The sequence below is a fragment of the Vigna angularis genome, chromosome 8 (assembly GCF_016808095.1).
Source record: "Vigna angularis cultivar LongXiaoDou No.4 chromosome 8, ASM1680809v1, whole genome shotgun sequence".
In the NCBI taxonomy this organism is placed as follows: domain Eukaryota; kingdom Viridiplantae; phylum Streptophyta; class Magnoliopsida; order Fabales; family Fabaceae; genus Vigna; species Vigna angularis.
The window spans coordinates 16,207,347-16,233,410 of NC_068977.1; the positions used below are offsets into that span (position 1 = coordinate 16,207,347).

Sequence of the window (26,064 nt, forward strand, 5' to 3'; positions counted from 1 at the left end):
TAACGATAACATGTATGGTGCAATTGAACAAGGATGTTGACGGCTTACACATTGTTTGGTTGAGAAAATGAAGGGACATGGAAATGATGTGGTGTGAGAAAAGCAGAAAAGAGAAATAACTAAAAAATTACAAAACCAATCTGGAAAGCAAAACAAAAATACCTTTTCCAAAGCGAACATGAAGAGCATCAAGAAATTGCAATTGATTGATACATATGCTACATAGCCTCAAAAACACCTTCATTAAAGGATAACAACTCAAGCCATACGAAGATATTCAAGAAAGAGATGATGACGACGATGATGATGGTGTTTGAGATGACTGATCACCGTTTAATAACCTTCTTTCTTTGAATAGAAATCAAACAAGTAGAACATAAGTATTTATTTGTGAACAGAAGAATGCCAAGAGATTATGACCTCGTCATGAAGCCCTATTTATTTATTCAATGCTCTCCGGTCTTGATGAAAAGAACACAGATTTTAGGTTCAGCCACTTCTGTGAATCCATGTCACAAAAACACCCTCCTGACAGTTCTTGCAGCAGCACGGGATATTAACTGTCTAATCAAGTTGGCTGGCAATTGGAGCAATTGCTGCTGGGATTCTGGTGGGAGCTGGCAACGACAAAGATAGTCATGATTCAGCAGCTATATATGTATATTGAAGAAAGGGACAGTGTGCTTAAGATTAAATAGAAGTAATTATAATAATATTTATATGATTATTTTTTAAAGATTTTAAAAAAGTAGAAGTTGATTCATGTTTGCTGACAATGAAAATATTTTGAGAAGTTGTGATATTACTTTTGATTATAACCAGATTTATGATTCTTTTCCGTTTCCCCATTGTTTTGAATAAACTCCAACAAACACAAAAAACTATAAACAAAAGTGAATATTTTTTAAAATGAAGTGATTATTTGATGAAAAATATTTAAACAAACTGGCCAATATCAAGGAGCAAAATTCCTTGACCTGTGACTTGTCCCGGCTAATGAAAAAACGGGGAAGTGGCTACAATTCTTAAATAAAAATGGTAAGGGCTAGATTTACCTCGAGAATGATAGAAAGAACAGGAAGAATGTCTTGAACGGATTCAACTTGATTTAAAACTGAAGAAAGCTCCTCCATGTACAGTATTTGATTCTTGTCAGGACGCGCCTGTCTGCTTCCCTACATGTCAAGTACAAAAACCATTTACAAGATAAACAGCACAGTAAAATGATTACCCATTTATCATTCCAAGTTTAGTATATTTATTGATGAAAGCCTGACTTACATAGTCATGTATAATAAAACACGTAAAAACCAAAACAGATAATCATATTGCAATTTACAAACCAACAAGAAAACATCAATTCTGAAAATATGTTCGGCATTATGAGGGACGAAACAGGGCATTACTATCCTTGGTATGGTGTAACAAGTTTGCCTTTACGACTTCTCCAGTGCATGTAAAATGAAAATAGAAAAGTATCATGTCTCTTTGAAGATAGCTTAACACATACATCTGCGGAAACCATTAGTCGTGAGGATAAACATGCCCATTAAACAGTGTACTGCACAGAATTTGGAAACCGACTACTTGGGGAAAAGAGTCCAGTCATAGTGCACGATCAAGCTCTTTCACATTCAATCATGGGTTATTCACTCTATCGCATTCAAGACAACCGATGAGAAAACACTCTACAATCATTTAAGTGTGAAAAGTCAAATCAACTCGGGTTGGAACACAAACCGAACAACAAAGGACTTTTTCCTTTGAGAAGTGGGAAGATAAGCACAATAGTGGTTTGATTAAGATTGTCCGTGTTCTAGGCCAACAAGGATGCAACTGGGGTTATATCGAATTATAGAGCAAGGACAGCGACTGTAGGCTTGGTTATTGTGCCAAGAGTAAAAAAGAGCTGACATCCAAATTGAGTTTCCAAAAGAGAGCAAGCTGAAAAAGTGAACAAGTCCCTGCAAGTTAATATTACTGAGGTGGACTTGCTAAAGGAAGAGATCGTGCGATTACAAGTTTGTGAGGCTGAATTCTCTGAGATGGGACAAGCAAAGGGAGGAGCTGTAAACTTGTAGATCAGTAATTTGGGTATCAGGCTATTATTTTCCACACTAATGTTGTGTTTATTTTAAAGGATGATACTGTTCAAGGTGATTTGGGAGGACGAATTAGAGTGATTATTCATGTTCGTTTGAACGAATTTGAGAAGAGGGAAGGGAGGAGATTTGCGGGATGAAAGGCGTGTTTCATGTTCTGTTAGGTTCCTGAGTTGGAAACCTAACTAAGACAACCCAATCACACACACAAACAAGAATTAACACTGTAAAAAGAATGGGTATCTGTATTGATATTCAAAGAAAGTACACAGATAGCGCTAATGGAGGCCTAATCCCCCTCTTATCTCTAACGGAGGCCTAATCCCCCTCACAAGGTTCAAGACCTGTCTGTACTAAGAAAATGACTCCCCCTACAAAATTACCAAAAGGCTTATTTATACTCTCTTTCTCCCCCTAACAGCCTAACAAACTTTCCCGCTCTTTATTTCTATCCTAAATCCATTACCCATCCCATATCCTAACATTACACTCCGCTACAGAACAACCTTGTCCTCAAGATTGGAAACGGGAGGCTTGATCTCATGGCTCCTTTTCATCATCTTGTTACCATATGGAGGAAACCTACTGGCTATGTCCTCCAATTCAAATCAGGAGGCTTGGGTGGTGGCAAATCCTCCTCCAATGATTTCCATTCTTCATCACGGGGAGGGTATTGTAACAGATGGAACAGTGAAAGAGACAGTTTCACCGAACGGTAAAGGAAGCTTGAACCGAACAGCCAAGGACCTCTACACCGAACGACAAAGTGGAAAGGTAGAGGACTCTCACCATAGTTAATTTTCCCCAGTCTAGAGTTAGTTCTCTTATTCGTTTTGCTACCGTCCGTCCTATAATGGTCAATACCGTTTGGTGCCCTATCGGACCGAGCAACTTCATCGTTTTTGGCTAAATAGGGCCTCCAGCCAGGTCTAATTCAGTCTCAGCTCCTTCACTCTCCTCCTCTTCATCCTCCGCCAACCTAACCATCCGTCGACTCCTTTCTGGCCAATAGGGGCCTGGGCCGAACGGTCCCCAACACCTGAAACACCTTACCTCCTTTCTCTGTTTCAGGAATTCTAAGTAAGGCAGATTTCGGGTGTTCCATACTGACCCCATACTCTTGGCAGCTTCCGATCGGCCTGGTTGATTGAAGTCGCATCTCTCGGATACTCTCGATCGGCCTGGGTTATAGCTATTGGTCTCGGACCGTGTCACCTCACCGCTCGTTCGTCCCCCAGACAACTGGTCTTCTATGGCCTCGGACTGCTCGGCCACTACCGATCGGTCTGGGCTATAGCACTTGTCCTCGGACCGTTCAGCGACTCTCTGGAACTCCTCGACATCCCTAGAACTCCTCGACATCCCTTGCGATCCGCATCGCCACCATCCATTCCTACGGTTCATGCTGTCGGACTTGATTCCAAATGTCCTCTTTCAATCCCGCAAGAAAATATCCTAACAGCTGCTCGTCTGGCACCCTCGTTCAACCCGCCAATATCTTGAAGTATTGTACATACTCGTCCACCATCCCCGTCTGTCTCAATGTCATCAACTGCTCAACAATGGTTCCAAACCTTATCACCAGGGCTTCCTTCAAACCATCCCACGAACAATTCTTGGCTTTCTCATTCCAAGCTCTGAACCAGTAGCCAGCGCTCCCCTCCATGCTCATATACGCCAATTGTACCTTCTCCTCTTCCGCTACCCTCTGAATCTTGAAGAATTTCTCTGCTCGAGCAATCCATCCCATCGGGTCGAGCCCTTCGAAAGTGGGTAATTCTACCCGTTTCACCCAATTAGGTGGTTCGTCTCCTGGGTCGTCCTCCAATTCTTCCTCCGAGCTCTCTCTTCTCCTCCGCCGATTGTTATTATTGGACCCCTGACTTCCTTCCGAATTTCGTTCCAGATTTCGCTCCAACCCCTCTACCACTCGTGTCAGCTCTTTTAATTTAAGTCTTGGCGAATGCCCATATTGTCCGCCTTCAATTCTTCTCCCGCAATCTCCAACGCGCGCATCCTTCCTTCAATTCGGTTCTCCAATGCATGTAACTTCCCTTCCATCTTGCTCTCCCTCCGATTTGGATCTGGCAGCTTCTCGATCCGTCAATTCTCCTTTTGATATGGCAGCGCTCTGCTTCTCGATCCGGCAAGTCGGACCAATTTGTTAGGTTCCTGAGTTGGAAACCTAACTAAGACAACCCAATCACACACACAAACAAGAATTAACACTGTAAAAAGAATGGGTATCTGTATTGATATTCAAAGAAAGTACACAGATAGCCCTAATGGAGGCCTAATCCCCCTCACAAGGTTCAAGACCTATTTGTACTAAGAAAATGACTGCCCCCACAAAATTACCAAAAGGCTTATTTATTCTTGTTAGAAGTGGACTTTAAGCCTAACTCAACCCCACAAAACCGGCTTGTAAGGTGAGGTTTGCACCTCACTTACATATTATAAATTGGTCTTATCTCTAGTCGATGTGGGACTTCCAACACACCCCCTTCACGCCAAGGTATAGACATCTCGTGCGTGATAGTAGAAATTGAGTGGTCCAATAACGGTCCGATAGTGGGTGGAATAGAAGAATAGAATGCCCACTTAGAACTCGCTAGGATAGGCTCTAATACCATGTTAGAAATGGACTTTAAGCCTAACTCAACCCTACAAAACCGGCTTGTAAGGTGAGGTTTGCAACTCACTTATATATTATAAATTGGCCTTATCTCTAGTCGATGTGGGACTTCCAACACACACCCTTCACACCGAGGTATAGACATCTCGTGCGTGATAGTAGAAATTGGGTGGTCCGATAACGGCCCGATAGCGGGTGGAATAGAATAATAGAATGCCCACTTAGAACTCGCTAGGATAGGCTCTAACCATGGCTCTGATACCATGTTACAAGTGGACTTTAAGCCTAACTCAACCCCACAAAACCGGCTTGTAAGGTGAGGTTTGCACCTCATTTATATATTATAAATTAGCCTTATCTCTAGTCGATGTGGGACTTCAACTTGAGATTGAAACTGTAAAATAATTCTTGAGGGCTTGATTGATCCCTCTCATAATCTTCTATTTATAAAAATAAATTTATACAAGAGTACATGATAATTAGAGTAACCTTAGACACAATATAATCATGATAGAGTAACCTAGACACAATGTTATCATGATAAATAGGATAACCTAGACACAATATAATCATGATAAATAGAATAATCTTAGACACAATATAATCATGATAAATATGATAATCCTAGATATAATATAATCATGATAAATAGGGTAAATATTCTAACAATACTCTCTTTCTCCCCCTAACAGCCTAACAAACTTTCCCACTCTTTATTTCTATCCTAAATCCATTACCCATTATACCCTGCCACCCCATATCCTAACATGTTCACGGATGGGGAAGAAATTTACAGTGATTCTATATGAAAAACCTATTTTACCCCTCTGCTATCATTCAAAATGAGGCATGGCGTATTCGTTTCCCGTATTTGGTTCCAAGGGAGGTGGAATAGATTCCACCTTATGTAGAAAAAGATGAAGAACTCGTAAGGTTACGAGCATGACGTATTCGGTTCCAACGTAATCGGTTCCAACGTAACCGGTTCCAAAGCTTCCTTATTCGATTCCAATGGTAGGTGCACTTCTTGTTTTGCTGTTTTCATGGCTTCTCACCCATTTACTTTGTGTTGCAAGTGGTACGTGATCTAGGAACGTGGAAGAAGAAGGAACAGGAAGACAACCCAAATTGTGGTGGAGTTGAACTTGCAGAAATGGTGTTGTTGTTGAGTGTTGCTTCCATGAGGGTGTTCGTATTTCCAAAAATGGAAGGAGAAAAAGGATGGAGTTTGAACAAGGAAGAGTCTGCAAATGGCACCAGAAGTAGAACGAACAGAGTGGGTGTAGGCTTTTTTCTCTTCTTAATCTTGAGAGGTAGAATTTATGAATACTTGAATACAACTCAACTCAGTTACTCTCTCTCTTTCATTTTAAAAAATAATTTTTATTTTTTTTCTCCTTATAATAATTTTTACAATTAAATATATTATTAAAAATCATTATTATATATTATTTTTACTACTAAGGATATTTTGGTAATCTTCAATTTTTATTAATTAAACTATTTTTTTATTTTTTACAATGGTTAAATCCTACACTAATTTTTACAAACTTTACTCCCAAATCTACTCTACTCACCTCCAAATCCCTTAAAAAAAACAACAATTAACTTACCCTCAAATCCATCAATTCCCTCTCTCCCAAATCCATCCTTCAATGTGAACACAACTTAAGAACATAATTGCCTACGCAGACTGATAGCCTTTACATTGACTTGCCTACATAATTGTCAGACTATATAACTTTCCACACTGAGAAAATAATTGCCAAATCGCAGGCTTATAGCCTTCACCTTAATTTGCTAATAGAATTATCTCCCTCTGCACATACGAGTGCATGGAGATGCAAGTAGAAAATGCAAGGCTCTTAACAATCAATTGAACCATTTTTAGGTCAGGTTTTCTCGCCTTAAAAATGTTTATGACCCCTGAATCTAAAATGTAACACTTTTCTTTTGGTTTTGATGATTATAAATTACATTAACTTTATGTTTCAACATTTCACAAAAAAAATGTGTTGAGTTCCTAGTTTATTCTGAGAGATAATAAAAATCAGGCAATACATTTTATAAAACTGTATTACCAACTACTATTTGTTGCAGGTGAAATCAATATCCAATGGCGGAAATCAGATTGGTCCAGTCACAAATTGAATTGTGACGCTTGGACCATTTTACTCTTAAGTAGAAAAAGTTGTGTCCTAATTATTAATTATAAGTTTTTGGCTTAAATATTCAATCCAATATTCAACTTTAATATTGTAGCACTGGACTCTTATTGAGTGTTATGCAACTCGTTAAGGAATTAAAACTAAAGAGTTATATATTGTCAACATTTAATTAATATAATTACTTAATCCCCACCCATATTTTTAACAAAAACCTATATTTATCGGTCCCAAATTTGGAGAAAAAAAAATATTTCTTCTGTTTTGCAATAATGAGGCCATTGGACCTATAACTACATGAACCTGTTATTTATTTTAGGAAATACAAAGAGCTAATTCTAAGGAAATAAATCCCTGTAGTTGTGGGATTGTTTTTCAATACACAATCCTAATTTTAAAAGCAAGATACACCTATAATAAAAAATAAAATTATAATAAGGAGAAAATGAAAAACTTCCTAAAATACATAATGAACAGCGTGGTTGTGACAATAAGCTTACTATTCATTGTCTTTAAAGGGCAGTCAGTTAGAAAAGAACAGCACTTTTATAAGATTTTAGTTTGAAATAGATTTTGGTATAGAGGCAAAAGAAGGCTTGGTTGTTGTATTTTTTATTTTTTACACACTTTTTGTTTATAGGGAAGATAATTAGTTTCTAGATTTGATATGATATAATGTGGTATGAAGCCCGAAGGTTTTGACATGAGACATACTGAGGTCCTTGCTTCCCAGGTTTAAAACTTAAGGTAAAATGTCAAGTGGCCCTCAAACTGAAATGCACATGATTATAAAATCCATAGATATAAATCTCTTCAAATAAAATAAAAATCTTACTGTATTGAACTCTTCTTTTCTTCTAGCTCCCAACAGCAATAGCATAAGGCGTTGGAAGGTTCTCAAGTTGGTTATATCTTCATCAGTCAATACAGGGGAATAAAAGAAACCACTGAAGGGAACTCTGGCAGCAGCTGTCTCCAAGGTTGCTAGCCCAAGTGCATCTAAACCCTGAATATCGGTTTAAAAGCAAATTACAAAACTTGCAGTAGGGATGAAAACTAGAAATAATGAATGAAGGATCTAATGATGTCAAAAAAATAAACCAATCACCTGCATGTTTTTTTACCTAAAATGCATGAAAAGACAAATTTAAGTTTTTGCTAACTTGAAAAATTGATAAAAACATGATCAGATGGTATTAAACCATTATTATTGTTTCTTTCCAAGAATCTAGACAACGTACTGATAAACTGACAGTAAAGCAACAAAATACAAAAACAAAACATAAAGCTCAATGCTGGAGCTGAATTTCTATCCCAATGAAGTACTTTAATTTTCTTAGGTCCTTCATTTCAAACTAAACAACAAAATTTTCTTTCAAGATTTATTTCTCATGTTCATTATCTCATGCCATATCATCAACAAAGACCAAGAATAGAGTAAGTTTGTCTTCTGGGGAATGTTTGATGAACAAGGTACGGTCACCTTGGCTTTGTTGATACCTCATGTGTTAGGTTTCTTGTTATATCAAAATAAACAATCACAAACAGAGAAATGATACCTCACTGTGAGACAGCAGTTTATTGAATGGAAAATACTGAAAACAATTAACAACCTCCAAGGGAAAACATTCCCTTCTACACAGGACAGTCCTTGTTCAGAAATAAAACACTCAACAACCATAACTAGTATACGCCCTGTTGTAATTAGAGAAAAACTTACTAAGTATTTTTCTATAATTATTTAGGTATGAGGTGCCTAACTTAGGGGTGCCTAACATAGGAGGTGCCTAACTTAGAGGTGCCTAACTTAAGGAGGTGCCTAACTTTTACTCCTATAAATACATTAGTATGTTGTAATAATATGTATTGAAATAAATATAGTTCTACATGTTTGTCAAGATGGTATCAGAGCTCCCGATCTTGGGAGCTCTGTTTCCGCTGCACTGATAAGCTACCAGCCACCAGCAACCGCAGCTATCCAGCCACTACAACTGTAGCAGAAACTATTGGAATCACTGATAGGACAGAAAGGGACGCCTATCTGCAGCAAACACAACATTGCAAATCTGCAAATCACACTTCTTCTTATTAGCTACCCACTTACTCCGCTCCAGCACCTGTAATACTATTTTGACATGGTCCACGTGTTTCCCCCATGTCGGGCTGTACACTAACATATCGTAAAAAAAAAACCAGCACAAACTTCCGCAAATATGGGTGCAACAAGCCGTTCATGGCGCTCTGAAAAGTGGCCGGCACGTGGGTAAGGCCGAACGGCAACACCAGGAACTCATAGTGACCCTGATGAGTCCTAAAAGAGGTCTTATGAATATCTCCTTCACCCATCCGAATTTGATGATATCCGACCTTTAAGTCAATCTTAGAGAAATATTTAGTCCCCCCTCAACTCATCTAGGAGCTCCTCTATCACTGGAATCGGAAATTTGTCCGGTATAGTCACACGGTTCAGAGCTCTATAATCTACACAGAACCGCCAACTCCCATCCTTCTTTTTGACCATGATGACCGGACTAGAGTAGGGACCAGTACTCAGTCTTATTATCCCAGCTCTCAACATATCTGTCACCTGTCTTTCAACCTCTTCCTTCATGAGGTGAGGATATCTACAGGGCCGAACGTTAATTGGATCCACCCCTTCCTTAAGAGGTATTCGGTGCTCCATATCTCTGTTTGGGGGCAGCCCCTGTACCTCCTGGAAGACACTGGAATGTATCTTCAGAACCTTATCCAACTCTGCCCTCTGTACATCTGTCAACTCCATCTGCCCCTCACTTTCCACCTCCTTCTCGGCTAGACCCAGATCCCAAACCAACGTCGGTGAGGATATCTACAGGGCCGAACGTTAATTGGATCCACCCCTTCCTTAAGAGGTATTTGGTGCTCCATATCTCTGTTTGGGGGCAGCCCCTGTACCTCCTGGAAGACACTGGAATGTATCTTCAGAACCTTATCCAACTCTGCCCTCTGTACATCTGTCAACTCCATCTGCCCCTCACTTTCCACTCCTTCTCGGCTAGACCCAGATCCCAAACCAACGTCCACGTCTCCACATCTGTCAGCTTTAATAAAGCTTTCGGTTCTACTAGTTGCTTGGCTAGCGTTGGATCCCCTTTGATCTTCACCTTCGTACCCTCCTGGTTGTACACCATAGTCATCTCTCTCCAGTTTATCATCACGTCTCCCAACTCAGCCCACCACTCTATGCCCAAAATGATATCCACGCCTCCTAGTTCAAACAAATGGAATTCTTCCTCCACGATCGCCTCCCCCAAACTCATTCGAACCTTCTCACACCACCCACGGGTCAGTTTCTTTTGTCCATCTTCTAGACTCACCTGATAAGGTGGTGTGTCTACTATGGGTAGCTTCAGCTCCTCAACTAATTTCCGGCTAATAAAGTTGTGGCTGGCTGGCTGACGGCCGGCGGGCGGTGGCGGAAAACAACAACTACGGACAGATGCGAGACCGAAACCAAAGCGGGATCGACCCGCTCTAATACCAAGTTGAATATAGTGAAATCTACCTTGTGTTCAATATACACACATGGTCATCTACTTATAATAGAACAAATATAGGCTAAGCCCAAAATACAAATAAGAAATAGTAACAAACTAACTAATAAAGATAAAAGATAAAGATAATATATCTAACAGTCCTATTCAAAACCTCAGTTTGTCCATCAAACTCAGGATGGTATGATGTACTCATCAATAATCTAGTATCTTGAAGATTAAACAATTCCTTCCAGAACAAACTCATAAAGGTGGGATCTCTCTCACTAACGATGGAAGAAGGAATTCCATATAGCTTCACCACCTCCTTTACAAATACTTTGGCTATGGACCTAGCTAAGTAGGGGTGTTTTAAGGGGATAAAATGTCCATACTTACTCAATCGATCAACCACCACCAATATTGCCTCGTACCCATTAGATTTGGGGAGTCCCACAATAAAGTCCATACTTATGTCATCCTAATGGCCTGTGGAATGGACAAAAGTTGTAGCAAACCTTAGGGTGAGGAAGCGAAATACTTGTGTTGTTGGCACACCATGCAAGAAGCTACAAAATCTGTCACATCCCTCTTCATGCCTATCCAATATAGAGTTTGTGCCAATTTCCTATATCTTTTGAAAATTCAAGAATGACCCCATGTTTGTGTTACATGAAATTATGATATTAACCTCCAGATCCATGTGGATTACGCCGAAAGAACCAATCTCCCTTTGTAGTTCAGCTGATTATTCTCCATTGTGAAATTTGGATGAGTTAGGGTTTTTCTCCAAATCGTTGATCTTTTGGAGTATTGGATCATGTTAGTAGAAAATAGGACTGATTTTATTATTTGAAAAATAAAAAATACATTCTCATATCCTCTATTTGTAACAATCTAATTCTCCTAAAAAGGAAAATAGGGAAACAATATAAAATAGAAGATTATACATCTATTTTCTCTAATTAGGAAGAATCTAAAGATATCTTCTCTAATTACAACACTCCCCCTCAAGTTGGTAAGTGAATATTAATCATTCCCAACTTGCCTACAAGATCTTGAAATCTACCCGGAGAAAGCCCTTTTGTAAAAATATCTGCTATTTGAAGTTCTGTAGGAACATGAGTTGTAATCACAAAGCCTTTATCAAGATTATCTTTGATGAAATGTCTGTCAATCTCAATGTGTTTGGTTTTGTCATGTTGTACTGGATTATGGGCTATGCTCATGGTAGACTTATTGTTATAGTGTAGTTGCACCGGGTTATCCACTTTGACTTTAAGATCATCCAAAATGATTTTCATCCAGAGTCTTTCACACATTCCTTGAGCAAGAGCTCGAAATTCAGCTTCTGCACTAGAATGGCATACTCTATCTTGCTTTTTGCTTCTCCATGTTACCAGACTATCTCCAAGAAACACACAATACCCAGAAGTAGATTTTCTGTCAGCATAATAGCCCCTTTCTTGGATTTGACTTCAAGTATTGGAGAATTTTGTCAACTGCTTGCATGTGTCTCTCTCTTGGATCATGTATAAATTGGCTCACTACACTAACAGCATAAGCAATGTCTGATCTTGTGTGTGATAGATAGATCAATTTTCCCACCAATCTCTGATATTGGGTCTTCTCTACAGGATTACTTTCCTTACTTCCAATTATGTGATTCTGTTATATAGTTTGTTATTGTTTCTTATTTGTATTTTGAGCTTAGTCCATATTTCTTTTATTATAAATAGATTGCCCTATATGTGTATTCAACACAAAGGAGATTAATCTCACATATAGTTTTCACTATATTTAACTGAGTTGTTAGGATAAAATAAATAACAGGGATTCCTTCCGCTAAATGAAACAAAACAATAAGACAAAAAGCTCTAATGATAGCAGTGGTGACGTAGGAGTTGCAAGGGTGGCAGTGAGGCAGGTAAGATAGCTCCAACAAAAGCTCTGGACAGCTAAGACAAAGCTATGGCAAAAGTTTCGAAAAGAAATTTGGTGAAGGCAAGTCCAGCGATGATCCGACAACAGTGCAGCTCTAGCATATGGCAGTTGATGGTGGGAAGTAGTGGCATAACCACAAGTTGGGTACACTTCCGACAAATCCAATAATTAAAGGAAATGGGTGCACATTGAGCAACCCTAATAAGAACAGTAGACGGTAAAGGAAAAATGCAAAAGCGAGGCTCCCAAGATCGGAAGCTTTATACCAACTTGAAAGGATTAATTTAAAAGAAAAAAGGATTATTATTCAATTGATTGATTTGAAATAATACATCAACCTCTATATATAAAGAATTCTAATCCTAAAGTAATGATTACAAAGAGACCTCTAGAACCTTCTAACATCTTCTAACAACTTATAGTAGTACACTTAATGTCCAACTAAAAAACAGCTTACAAAAACAACAACAAAGTCTTATCCTTCTAGGTGAGGTAAGCTATTTGGCATGGTTAAAAACCAAACCTCATACAAATCCTACAACAGAAAATCAATAAATTCAGACCATATATCCAACAATGTTGTTTCATATACCTCACTGCTATTTAGTACTAATAAAAAACCAAGAGACTTACTTTAGCAAATTCTTGAACAATTATTTCCCTCACAAATTCACCCTGCAAAGATTTTTGCAAGATCCAATTTAGAGGCGAGAAGTTACAGGTGGCAAAAATTATAACGTTAATCCATATTGAATAATAAGAACCTTTTCTGCCAGCGTAAAAGAAAGAATTTCCTTCATAACCATTCTCGAATCAGTGCCTTCAACTTGTTTTACTATGGCCTTTTCTGTTTTGGCACGGAGAGACTGTCATGAAACTCTATCAGGATGGTTTGAACAAATAAAATTCATCAAGAAACGAGATTTATTAGGAAGGAATATCTTGCCAAAATTGCACAAGGTACTTTGAAGCATTCAGTGATACTAATATCTCCGTAATATAGCTTGATTTAACTCAGTAGGATGATTCTAAAATAGGACCAAACTTTCCCACAGTACATTTGTAATTTAATGCCTGAACCAACATTATATAATACTAAATTGGAAATAAATGACAAAGTTAATAGGAAAGTTTCAACATATAATCTTTTTAATTCTTAAATCCTAAGCAATAACTAACAACTAGCACGACACCTTAGCAGATTTAACGAAAACCCTAATGATAACAATCAAGTACTTTGTTTAAACGGACTAGTGAATGGATGAAAATCCAGCTCTAAGATCAGAACTTAAAAGTATAATTTATATATTCTTTAAATAAGCTCATTTTGTTAATCAATGACCCATACAATTGATCAATGACCCATACAATTGATCAATGACCCATTTAGTTTCTAAACAGGTTTATCAGACTGACTCTAGACGTTATTAATAATAAAAGTATGCCTTCATACCAAAAATAGTAAAAAAAGTAAAGAAATTTAAAAGATAATTTTACCTCTACCAGCAAAGACTCTAGACGGTCTATTCTAAAAACTCCATCCTGGAAAAATTATTATAATTAAAATAATGTGAGAAATGTTAGAAAATATTCCAACACTAATTACAGCAAGTAGAAGCATTGATCATCAAGATGTCAGGTGAGGTACCACAGAGAAATCTTGGACTTCCCTCTTTTATGCTTACCTTGTAAAGAAGATTCTCCAAAGAAGATTTAAGCTGAGGAGAGCCATCAGTAAGTACTTTTCGGGCTATCCAAGGGTAAGTACTACCCAAAACTTTGTACTCAGGGTTAAAGCTGATTGCAATTCCTTCCAGTACAGCAAGGCTAAAGACAAAATATTGTTTAGAATTGTGAACAGACATTATTGGTTGTGTTGTAGTAACCTGTGGAAAGAACTACCTTCTAATGACAAGCGAGAAGTATGAAGGTATTCTAAATTTGAATTTATACCTGGAAGAAAAAAGAACAAAAGAAATGACAGTTTGTCAAAGTCAAATATAGACTAGACAACCAACATCGGGAAGACAAAAAAGCAGCAAGGAACAAAAATGACACTATTTAATATACAGAGAATGTATAAGTAGTATAGGCAAAGGAGAAGTTATTGCTGCATGAGGTGACAGCTGTAACAGTTATAACTCCCAATTATAATCACTTAACTGAAAGGACACCTAACAGCTAAAAGAATAGATCTAAACAACAAAATTGGAGAGTTGATTATTTCTTATGTTCTCCTACAGTCATGAATTATGGTTTTCTGAGTTCAAAATATTTATTTATATTATAATTTAGTACATTGCATCAGTATAGCCTGTTGGATTTGAGTTAAAAAATTGTTTAAACCACAGTTTGCAATTTGAAATAAGTATTGGCCATAAATATCCCTTTTACAGACAACTTTGCAATCTAGATGATATTTGTTAGAATATTGAAAATCAGCAATATGCAGACCTTCCATATAAATATGAATATGGTAGATTCAACAATTATATATCTAATGCGTCAACCATTAACAAAGAGCTTACATGGTGGTTCCTAAGTTTCCTAAAAGGTCTCCAAAGCTGATATTACGAACTCCTTTGGCAACAGCATTTTGGAAGACCCCTATCAAGAACAGATGCAAGTGACAAAATTAACAATTATAATCTCTACAAAGAGGAACATTACCTACAGCATAGTCACAACACAACTGTCTAAAATTCAATTAAACAACAAAGCAAAAAACCTGTCAAAGCCTTTGTAACAGCTTCTTTGTCTGCAGTTGCTGGAAGAAGCCTGATAAAATTTACAAGCATTGATATCTTACTTCAATAAGAATAGTCACTTTAATAACTTCAAGGGAACATAAATAAATATAAATACCCAAGAGTGACAAAGTCCTTAGCCAATGCATCAAAATCACGGTTTACAAGATGTAAACAAGCTTCCATGAATCCATCGCGTAATTCTTGCGTGAACTCACCTGTCATACCAAAATCTAGAGCAGAAGAAGAGAAAGAATACACCATTAAATCAAAGAAATGATCTATTGATTCCAAGAATTTGGCTTGTTTCTATCATTAAATCTCTGAAATAAGACAAATTTGTTTAAGCATTAACCAAAAAGCCAAAGGATTTGAAATATTAAATACTTAATCTTCAATTACCCAAATAAGCTAATTTGCCATCATATGTTCGAAGAAGATTTCCTGGGTGTGGATCTGCATGATAGAACCCACACTCAAGAAGTTGATTGAATGAGCAATAAACTCCTACCTAATCATCAACAAGAAATACAAAACATGATTAGCATGGTAATGCAAAATCTAAGAATTTTACAGATTAGAAAATATAGAATAACGTGCTTTTGATACTAGTTTCATAAATGACCTCAATCAAGTAGAGATCCTTCACTTCAGACAACTTTTTCCCCTGCAATACATAGACTATAGTAAGATAATAAATCGGCCGAGGTCTAAATTGTTTTAGTGGGCAACAAAATAGAATATGTAAAGAAACAATTGCCCCACGGGCCTTAACTTGTTTTCAAGGGAGAGACACTTGAGGCATATATCCAAGAACTAAATGTCAAAACTTGAAATGCACATCACATCATTTAGGAAGGAGTTGACAATATAACCATTTCTCTAGGTACGTATCAAGTGTTCATGCCCAAGTCATCACAAAAGGATATTTAGGATATTTCCTAATGGCAAAGTTGCTCATCTCATTCACAGAGATATGTAATAAAATTAACTATGTATCTTATTTATACAAATACTGAACTATTATAGCCAGAATACAGCAAACAGATGACAAATCATAAAATACCTCAATCCACTCCATAACTAGAACCTTGCGAGTTGTGTATTCCATATACATTAAAGGAACCACCACATCTTGTATGGAACCATATAAATTCCTGTATACACAGAACAGATAAGCAATCAATAACCATAGTAATGGCTAAATAAAAAAACAAGAGGTACATCAAATTTGCATCCCTAGGAAAGACTTCCATTGGGAAAAACCAAGTCTCGTGCTGACTAGAATTAGTGCTAAGTTAGTGTATAAAAGAGGGGGCAACCCTAATCCTATGAACTGGCTTTTACGGATGAATTACCCACATTTTAAGATGGCATCAGACCTGTTATTGGTTTACTAAGTATATTATTATGCACCAAACCCAACAGTGATAGGATATAATAGGTGCAGGATAGAAGTAAACTGATTAGGAATTAGTTGTTAGTTGGTTAGTTAGTTGGGGGGCCTTTATAAGAAGGCAGGGAGGTCTTGTGTCAGAAGGAGCTTTTGATATTAGTTGTCTACAGGAGGTTGTTCCTGTGGAGGGAGAGTGCTCCCTTGAGAGTTGGGTGTGTTTTCTTGATTGCTACCTGAACCAACTAACAACTAATTCCTAATATGTTTATTTCTATCCTGCACCCATTATATCCTATCACATTATATCCTATCAAACAGTGTTGAGTGTAAGAGAGTATATTAAGAAAAACTCTAGTTGCACATTGACTATAGATAATGCCAACACAATGCATATAATTGGAGGCATCCCTTATCCTATGAGCTAACTTTTAAGGGTTCAGGTAGGCCCAAACCCACAGTCTAAGAGCTTATGTAATCATCCTAAAACCAAACTCCTGCAATACCTTTGATCATTTCATCTTCCTAAACCAGAAATCTATATCAAGAGAATAAAATAGAAAAGAGAAAAAAGAGTTTCAACTTATGACACCAAATTTGAGTAGAATATGCGCTAACGTCTATAATTATGACAAGAACCAGACCTTAATCACGTGCTTTCAGACCATACATCAAAATACAATTCAGGAAATACAGTCAAAGTGAAGAGAAAATTATGAGGCCATTTATTAAGAGATAGGATACGAGAGAGCAAGCTTTTGTAGCAATCATTCTGACACATTGCTGAGTTAGCAAATTAATTGTAACAGAATGGGAATTAAACTGAAAAGCAAAGTCAACTATTTTCTCTAATAATACAAACTGAGACCATAAGTAATCTTTTTCAAAAGTCTCATTCACATTCACTTACCTGAACTTGATACCATTGCTTGCTTCGTTATTGTAGTCCATCTCCTGCATTCAAGGTGATTTACCTGTATTCAATTTGAATTTCTAAGAGTTTTATTTTTGAAACATTATATATGAAAATAATAGGTTGATATCATTTTGCCTTACAAAACATTGATCAATATTAGAAATATAAAAAATATCTAAAGATATTAATTAAGAATATTTTAAAGTAATTAGATGATCTCTTAGGATTTATTTTTCTTTTATATTTTGATTTATTTCCTAATTCAATTAGGATCTTCAAAATTATAAGAAAATCTTATTAGAACTAGATTTATTAGAATATGTTGTAAATAGAGGATTATTAGGATAAAAATATCATCAATATCTTCATAGTGATTAAAAGTGTTAGAATGAAATCAGTTGTTACAGATTTCTAAGGAATTAGGTGTTACATAATTTGGGTTTGTAAGCTTCAATAGTCTCTCTGGTTTGAAGCAATCTGCTTAGCTTCGTTTGGTCATTTTAGTTCAATCTTGATACAATTTGGCATGACCAGGTGTGAGGTTGATCATTTTGTCTTTTCTTTTCACTCCTCTTCTGGCAAGTGCGCTTACCTTGTTCTTTATGTTGATGACATTGTCATCACAGGTGACAATGAGACTGGGATTCGACAACTCAAAGAGCACCTTTTACAGCAGTTTCATACTAAAAATTTGACCCTCTAAAATATTTCTTAGGCATTGAAGTTGCTTAATCTGCTTCTAGAATTGTCATTAATCAACAACATAAGTATGCCCTGGACATTATTACTGAAACTACAATGCTTGATTTTCATCCTTGTGATACTCCTATGGATCCCAATATCAAGCTTCTTCCAGGTCAAGGGGAGCCGTTGAAAGACCTGTAAAGATATTGTCGCCTGGTAGGCAAACTCAACTATCTCTCACTATGACCAGACTTGACATCACTTTTGCGATTAGTGTGGTAAGCCAATTTCTGAATGCACCTTGTGATAGCCATTGGGATGTTGTGACACGTATTCTTTGATACATAAAAAATGCTCCAGAACGAGAATTATTGTATGAAGACAAAGGCAGCTAAGATCACTTGTTACTCTGATGCGGATTGTGTGGATCACCATCAGATAGAAGATCCAATCCTAGGTACTGTGTTTTTATTGGAGGAAACCTTATCTCATGGAGAAGCAAGAAGCAAGAAGCAAAATATAGTTGCTTGATCTAGTGTAGAAGCAGAATATTGTGCTATGGCAGCAACCACTTGTGAGCTTATGTGGCTTAGGCAACTACTTCTACAACTAAAACTAGAAGACATCCACGAAACAAGGCTTATTTGTGACAATCAAGTTGCACTTCACATTGCATCAAACCCGATTTTCCATAAAAGAACCAAACACATTGAAATTGATTGTCACTTTGTTAGAGAAAAGGTGCTCTCTAGAGAAATCACTACTAATTTTGTCAACTCTAGCAATCAATTCGCTGACATGTTCAACAAGTTCCTTAGAGGCCCTCGGATTGAGTACATTTGTAACAAGCTTGGTATATATGACATATATGCTCTAGCTTGAGGGAGAGTGTTAGAATGCAATTAGCTATTACAGATTTCTAGAGAATTAGGCATTACATAATTTAGGAAATTAGGATGATTGATTCCTAATTATTAAGAGTATTTATTATAATTGATTTTGTATTATGCTATAAATACATGTTGTGTGGTCTGCACTAGACACAATTCATTCAGAACATATACAATTCCATAAAATGAAAACATCTTTAGAGTTTTCCTATTTATTTCAACATATTTTTATTTCCTTGTTTTAAAGAGTTTGATTATTGCATATAAAGGTGATGAGACTGTGATTGTAATCAACAAAATAGTTCTTTACTTTCTGCCATAGTTCAAATTGGTATCAGAGTTCCCAATCTTGGGAGTCCGATTGCCACAACCATATAAAAAGTTGCCACTATCCATCATAAGCCAGCAAACAACATCAAAAGCACGGACAAGTTTCCAAATCATTACAGAAGACTTCAACATCAATCATTCAACCTCATTAAATTCTTGCTCACTCATTAGTTTACCAAATAGTTTGTTGGGTCTTTCAAATGTGATATATGTCAACTGTCAAAGCCTCATCGTGCCTTCTATCCCATATGTGGTAAAAGAAGTGTTGAGACTTTTAGAATAAATAGTCTTCAATATGATTTATTGTAAGGTGCTATGTGCTTTGTATCAGACCTAGTTCCTAGATGTATCTCTTCAAATTCTCTTCATTTCACTCTCATAAGTTGTATACTAGAAAATGATTTTTAGCAATATCATATAATTTAATAATTGTCATCAGCTTGTGCGGAAAAGTAAGACTAATTTATTATTCTCAATCATAAAAAATACATTCTGATACCCTCTATTTGTAGTAATCTAATTCTCCACAAAAGGAAAATAGGGAAACTAGGAAAGTAAAAATAAAATAAAAGATTATATATCTATTTCCTCTAATTAGGAAGATTCTAAAGATATTATCTCAAATTACAACAGCTTGTATAAAATAAAACTTGTTCTTTAGTCCAAAGACAGTTTTGGCATCTCTTTCAACAAACAATTTTAATCAAACAAAGGGGAAGAAAGAATGATGTAAAATTATTTGACTTTGAAACTGATAGGATAATGATTGTATATGTTAGGAGGATACCTATAAAAGAAATAGGTTGCTAAGGGGGTTGGTGAGTTAGGGAAAAGTTTCTGGTGGAAGCCTTTATATAATTGAAGGGGCCTATTGTGAAGGGAGTTTTTGGATGTTTGCTAGGAGTTTGGACAGGATCTTTTCTATCTTGTGTGAGGGGATGCTGAGTCCTTGGATAATCTTTTGTGTGTATCAATTGAATAGAATCAATAACACAAGGTATTTTCAATATATTCTCCAACCCCATTACGTTTCTTTGGTTCCTTCAAGTAAGAAACCTAACAGAAAAAGTGTTGACTTGGATTTTAACTTCAATTACAACCACAACTTAGAGATAAAAGCTTCAGATATATTGAGGGCCATTTGGTTTGAGAAAATGCTCTATGTTTTCATCTTCAATTTTCAATTTTAAGTTACAAAAATCATTTAGTTTTCAGGTTTATTTCTGTTTCAATAAGTTTGTATAAGAAATAGTGAAAACAATTTCATATTATTGTGTAATATACTGATAGATACCTAAGAAGAGAATAACAGAGGCCTTGTAACGCTAAAGAAGAAAGGACTTTCTAGATTAATGAAGCACGATTAGCAACAAAGGATACTTCCTTGATCCAGAAAGTCCTTTCCTCTTTACACTTTCTAGCCCTCATTCATATTCTTCTTAGTTCTCTACAAAATGCAATCACGCATGCTCTATCTAGAACGTCATTATGGTGAAAATACAAGAAAACAATGCATACCCGGAAAAGACTTGATGCCCACTCATCAACAAGTGCCTGCATATATAGGAATCCATGCTTAATAAACCAATGCAATATAGAACTTCAAAATAACAAACACATGCAGATAGATACAAGATTGAAGGATACAATAAAGGCAATATGAACTATGCCTCACTACCCCCAAAACTGAGTTCACAGAAAAATAAATAACTCCATATCGACTGATCTAGAAGTTGAGGCATCGGTATAACCATTTTGGTGTTAATAGAATCAAAATTCTTACATTCCATAAATTAAACTTAGTCTTATACTACAACTTCACCTGAAGATCTGTATTAAATTTGCCAGCTCTCCGAACCAATCCAGCCATGACACGCAGGATTAATATGTCAAGGGAAATTGCTGCTTGAACTCCTGGTCTTTGGACTTTAACAGCAACAACCTGTCCTGATTTGCGAAGCCTAGCTTGATAAACCTATGCTTCAGAGACAGGTATTCCAAGTTTAAGAAAACAAAATCTAAAATTAAGAAATACATACACGTTCACAGAATATCTGCAATCGTTAGAAAAAACAGGTTGCCAAAATGGCCAAATAAATGAACCTGCCCAAGGGATGCTGCAGCTACAGGCTCAGGTGAAATCTCAGAGAAAAGTTCTACCAAAGATAAACCAAGTTCTTGTTCTATCATACTAAACGCAACTTCAGAGGAAAATGGATTTATTCGATCTTGTAGCAATGAGAGTTCATCTAGATATGATGGTGGTATCAAATCCTACAAGGAAAACTTCGTTCAAATTGCATATCTTAATGACAGTCACTGTAAATTAAAGTGACTGATATTAACAGAAAATGAGCATAAAATTACAGTTCAACATAATTCCCATGTACAAATTAGAAACTGCATTTAAATACTAAATCTTAATTGGTAAACAAATTTGGAATACAATAATAATATTCAAATAATTGACAGAATATAACACCTGTTCAATTCACAAACCTGTAAATCAACCACATCTAACACAAGATCAGATCATCATATGTAATATTTTTGGGTATCTGTGTTTAAGGCCTTGATTCAATATTGAGAAGGTTTGAACTACAAAAAACTTGGGAAACCGGCATTCTAAATGTTTAATTAACTTTCGCTTAATTCTATTTTATTTTCACATTCCCCTTATGTGTGTCCTAAAGGAACTGAAAATATACCCAATGAAAGAAAAAAAGCATCCTTAATGATGTTACATTGCATGTAGTCTTCATCATCAGTGGTAAAAACTAATAGGAATCTTGACTGCTGGTTATGCTGTGTATAGTTTTAATAGTCTTAAACTGCATAATGAGGATGGAAGTGTAACGCTTTTTCGCCAACAAGTAAAACCCAGTTTTCATTAAATTCCTTCACCTATAGTCCTCTTTTAAGTGGCAATTGAAATCTAATAACAGGAAAGAGTTAGAAGAAGGGTCACAGAGATGAGAAAAAACAAAAAGAACATGGACATAAGTTTTAATGTGACAGATAAAAATAAACTTACAGCACGAGATGATATAGCCTGAGCAATTTTGATATATGCCTGCAAGAAAGTAATATAAAATAGCAATTAAGACATAAGATATTTTGGCTTATGGTCATGCTGATTTAACAAAAACAAATACTAAACTAAATTATTATTCATCTTATGCATCAATATAGTATTCATCCATTGTGTCATTAGTAATATTCAAGACTCACTTTAGTCTTTAAAGTCTATATTCCCCCTATACCAACCTAGAATAGGGAAATTTTTCCATACCGAAGAGGATGGAGTAGGAGATGAAGGGAACTTATGGAGATTCCTGGACATTTTAAAGTACTGTTGAGGTGTCACAACAGATAGCTCTAGGATAGAAAAAAAAAAGTTCAAATTTATCAGATTTAAGTAAGCACAGTTCAAATGACATTATCAGAAAGACCTCCTAGTTTAGAGGAGCAATATCTAGGAATTAAAAGATTTGATTCATTCAGTCCGACTATTGAACAAGTTACAAGAGAAAAAAATAAGATTCCGAAGAAAGATAAAGATAAAAGATGGGACAGAGAGGGGAAAAAGGGATGTGGGAAATTATGGTAAAGAAAAATTTGTTAACCCAAAAAGCTGAGGACAAAAAATCCATGACAAAAATAATAAAAACAGATAGGAAACAAATTCACAACTACTGTCACAAAATTTATCAATCTGGAAGAATGAATAGGCCAATAGCATCAATGACCCTTGCCATTACGACCTTTCTCAATCCAAAAATGCCAAAGTTCAAAGACAAAAATGGCAAGTTAAAGAAAAAAAAATCAACCCTACTAAAAAAATAACCAGCATTACATACCGGCCCAAGCTCTACCAATATTTTCCTTAGCTCTGCAGCTCTAACCTGCAAAACGAAAGAACAAATAAATAAATAAAAGTATTTTTTTCCAATACAAGTCACAAATAAAATATCTCAAGAATCTTTACTTAGGCCTTATCTGAATATACTTCTTTGTAAACACTTACAAGAAAAGAAAATAAGAAGATAGAACTAAATAAATTTTTACCATAAACTACAATCAAATTTTGCACTCAACATTTATAAAAGCTCTACTATAACTTATTATGAGAGAAGTTCAATTCATTTTATGTTTTTTTCTACTCTATAACTGCATATGAAAAGTTACTCTAAACATAGTCTTATTCCATAAGTTTCAAAAAGAAACCTCCACCATAAAAAAAATATGCTCAATTCCAGCAACAAAAACCGGTTCATACGGTTCATACAAAGTTTGTTAAGAATTGAATTTTAAGTCTAACTCAACTTCACAAAACCTGTTTATAAGGTAAAATTTGCACTCATTTATATACTCTAAATTGGCTTTATATCTAATTTTACATCCTTTTATACACTCTAAATTTCGCCTATCTCTAGTTGAGGTAATACTTTCACTAAGTCCTACTTTATCACTATAACAACACACCATTTCTTATAAATTTGTATAAAATTCATTACTCCAATAAATGAAAAAACGAAACCACAACCTCCGAACGTGAATTCACAAGCACAACAAAAAGAGCGTTACGAAACCTGAAACATTGTCTCGGAGCGGTCCAAGAGGGTGTCGATGTAACGCAGACCAAACCACTTCCCGAACGCGAGCCCGGTCTGTACCAACCGGCGAGCCACAAGTAGAGGCTTCCGCCCATAAATGGCTGCGATTTTCGGAATCCGGTACTCCGCCAGCGAATCCGCCTCTGTCGCGCTCAGCTCGAACAGGTATCCCGACTTCGCGGTGAACTCGTCGCCGCCGGAGGCCGCGGCAGCGCACTGGACGGCGCGGCGGGGAGCGAAGTGCCTCCGACGAGGACGAAACCGAAGCGAACGGTTCGAAATGAGAGAGGGAAAGGGAGAAAGAGAAAGCACGGGATGGAGTAACATGCTTTCTCTCGTTTGGATTGTTTGTTTGTATTCACAGTTTCAGAGTTCGAGCCGTTCGTTGTTGTGGTTGGAGTGGAGACTGGAAGAATTTTGCATGCAAATTTGGTTTGATGTTTGGTAGTGTCAATATGTATTGAGATATGCGGTTTTGGGATTTTGGTGACCTCAAGTTTCTTTTTCTTTTTCTACTTAACGTTTCTCTTGTGGTCATTGTGATTTCTTCGAGTTTATCCATACAAACCGAAGTATCATACCATTTCTTTATTTTCTGGAAAGAAAAATAAAAAGATAGTGTGATATGATATCCAAAGTGTTTGATCAACTATCTCTGATAAGCTGTCTTATTTTATTTTCTTTGTTCACGTTTTTCTATTGAGGACTTTAATAAAAAAATTTATTAGAAAAAATGAAGAATTCAAAATTAACTTAAAGATTTAAATTATGATTGCATAAAACTCAATTTTACATTTATTATAAAATAAATAAACTTATTTAATTTTAAGTTTTTATAGATTTGAATATTTTTATTAAAAAATTCAATATATTGAATATATTTTATAATTTTAAATTTATTTGTTTTTTATTTTGTTATGAATGGGGTTATATGTTCACTATTTTGATCGTAATTACATCCATATCACGAAATATATAAAAAACTTTTCATAAATTTTACTCTTTCCAATTTAATTTTTGTAAAAAAAAATTATTATATTAAGTGTTAAGAAAATTTACATTTTTGAATTGAGTTTTCGTTATTGATTGAAATAATTTCACTGTTTGATTTTGCAATTTTAAGTAAAATATTATGAATTTGGACAAATAATAAAAATAAGATTTTGAATTGTTGATATATATGTGTGATTAATTGATAGTTGGACGCTCATTAATTCATAATTATCTAACTCTGACGCTAAAAATAGTCAATTCAAAAAATCATTTTAATTAAAAGTTTAATTACGATTAATGATGATTGAATCACAAATAGATCTTAATTAAAAGTTAAATAAGAAAATTATATACAGATGTACAAGATAAGATGGTAAGTTACGTATTTATTATCCTTGTCCTCGAAATTGAATTAAATTTGACATTTGATCACAAGAAGAAAAGGTATTATTGACGACCAAAATTTATAAGAAATGTTAAAAATCTGTTCGTAATGGTTTTTTTTTGAGGAATTATCGATAAACTTAAATTTGTTGATAATATTGCAGTCGATAATATTTATAGGTAAAATTCATCGATAAATATAGGTAAAATTATCAACGGACAAATCTGTCAGTAAAATCTGTCAGTAATTACTGACAAAAAAATTTGACGGTAAATTTGTCAATAAACATCGTAATCTAGTTCATCTTCTTCCTCTTTCCTCCTTCATCTGTTTGATTTTTTTTCATTTTCATGAAATCTGTCACTAACAAAGCATCACGCGAATAACTAGTTCATTTCCAAACAACCAAACAATTAATTCATTTCCAATAATTAAAATTATAGAGAACCATCAAAAAGGAACAAAGATGAGATTTTTTCGCAAGTTGAGGTTTTGTTTAGAGAGTTGTTCTTGCAAAGGTGGAGATTTTCTATGATTCTCATATCTATAAGAGAAAGAGGAGGGAAGAAATATGTCACTAGCGTCGGTGATGTTCCTAATCCCATAATCTACACTATAAAGGCTCACCAAAAAAGTTGAAATGTGAACAATGCTGGTGGTGGTTTGCAATGGTGGCGAGTTGCAGTGGTTGTAGAGAGTAGCGGAGATGATGGGTTGTAATGGTGGCAGGAAGTGGCAGTTACCAGACTTTA

General features: G+C 35.8%; 1 protein-coding gene across 1 annotated transcript; it reads right to left on the reverse strand.

Annotated features, from left to right (window-relative positions):
* Positions 1 to 24,431, reverse strand: LOC108345799 (uncharacterized aarF domain-containing protein kinase At1g71810, chloroplastic). Its single transcript, XM_017584560.2, has 21 exons — positions 23,911 to 24,431; positions 23,179 to 23,223; positions 22,353 to 22,391; positions 21,422 to 21,592; positions 21,141 to 21,293; positions 20,837 to 20,872; positions 17,409 to 17,452; positions 16,172 to 16,262; positions 15,731 to 15,772; positions 15,508 to 15,616; positions 15,224 to 15,338; positions 15,087 to 15,136; positions 14,887 to 14,965; positions 14,261 to 14,311; positions 14,044 to 14,185; positions 13,856 to 13,900; positions 13,123 to 13,224; positions 12,992 to 13,033; positions 7,738 to 7,908; positions 1,056 to 1,175; positions 1 to 617 (listed from the first exon to the last, which is right to left on the reverse strand). Exons 1-21 carry the CDS (start codon positions 24,259 to 24,261, stop codon positions 513 to 515), a joined length of 2,103 nt encoding a protein of 700 aa, XP_017440049.1. The 5' UTR covers positions 24,262 to 24,431; the 3' UTR covers positions 1 to 512.
* Between the last annotated feature and the right edge of the window lie 1,633 nt (positions 24,432 to 26,064).

Bases quoted from the DNA above. Each gene is read 5' to 3' on its own strand.
- LOC108345799 (XM_017584560.2), bottom strand. From the start codon at position 24,261: ATGTTACTCCATCCCGTGCTTTCTCTTTCTCCCTTTCCCTCTCTCATT. The intron at 15,137-15,223 runs GTATTTATATTT...AAATTTTATCAG, and splicing joins AAGGACTTTGTCACTCTTGG to GCTTCTTCCAGCAACTGCAG. The intron at 14,186-14,260 runs GTAGTTCTTTCC...TTTTGTCTTTAG, and splicing joins TTCTCGCTTGTCATTAGAAG to CCTTGCTGTACTGGAAGGAA.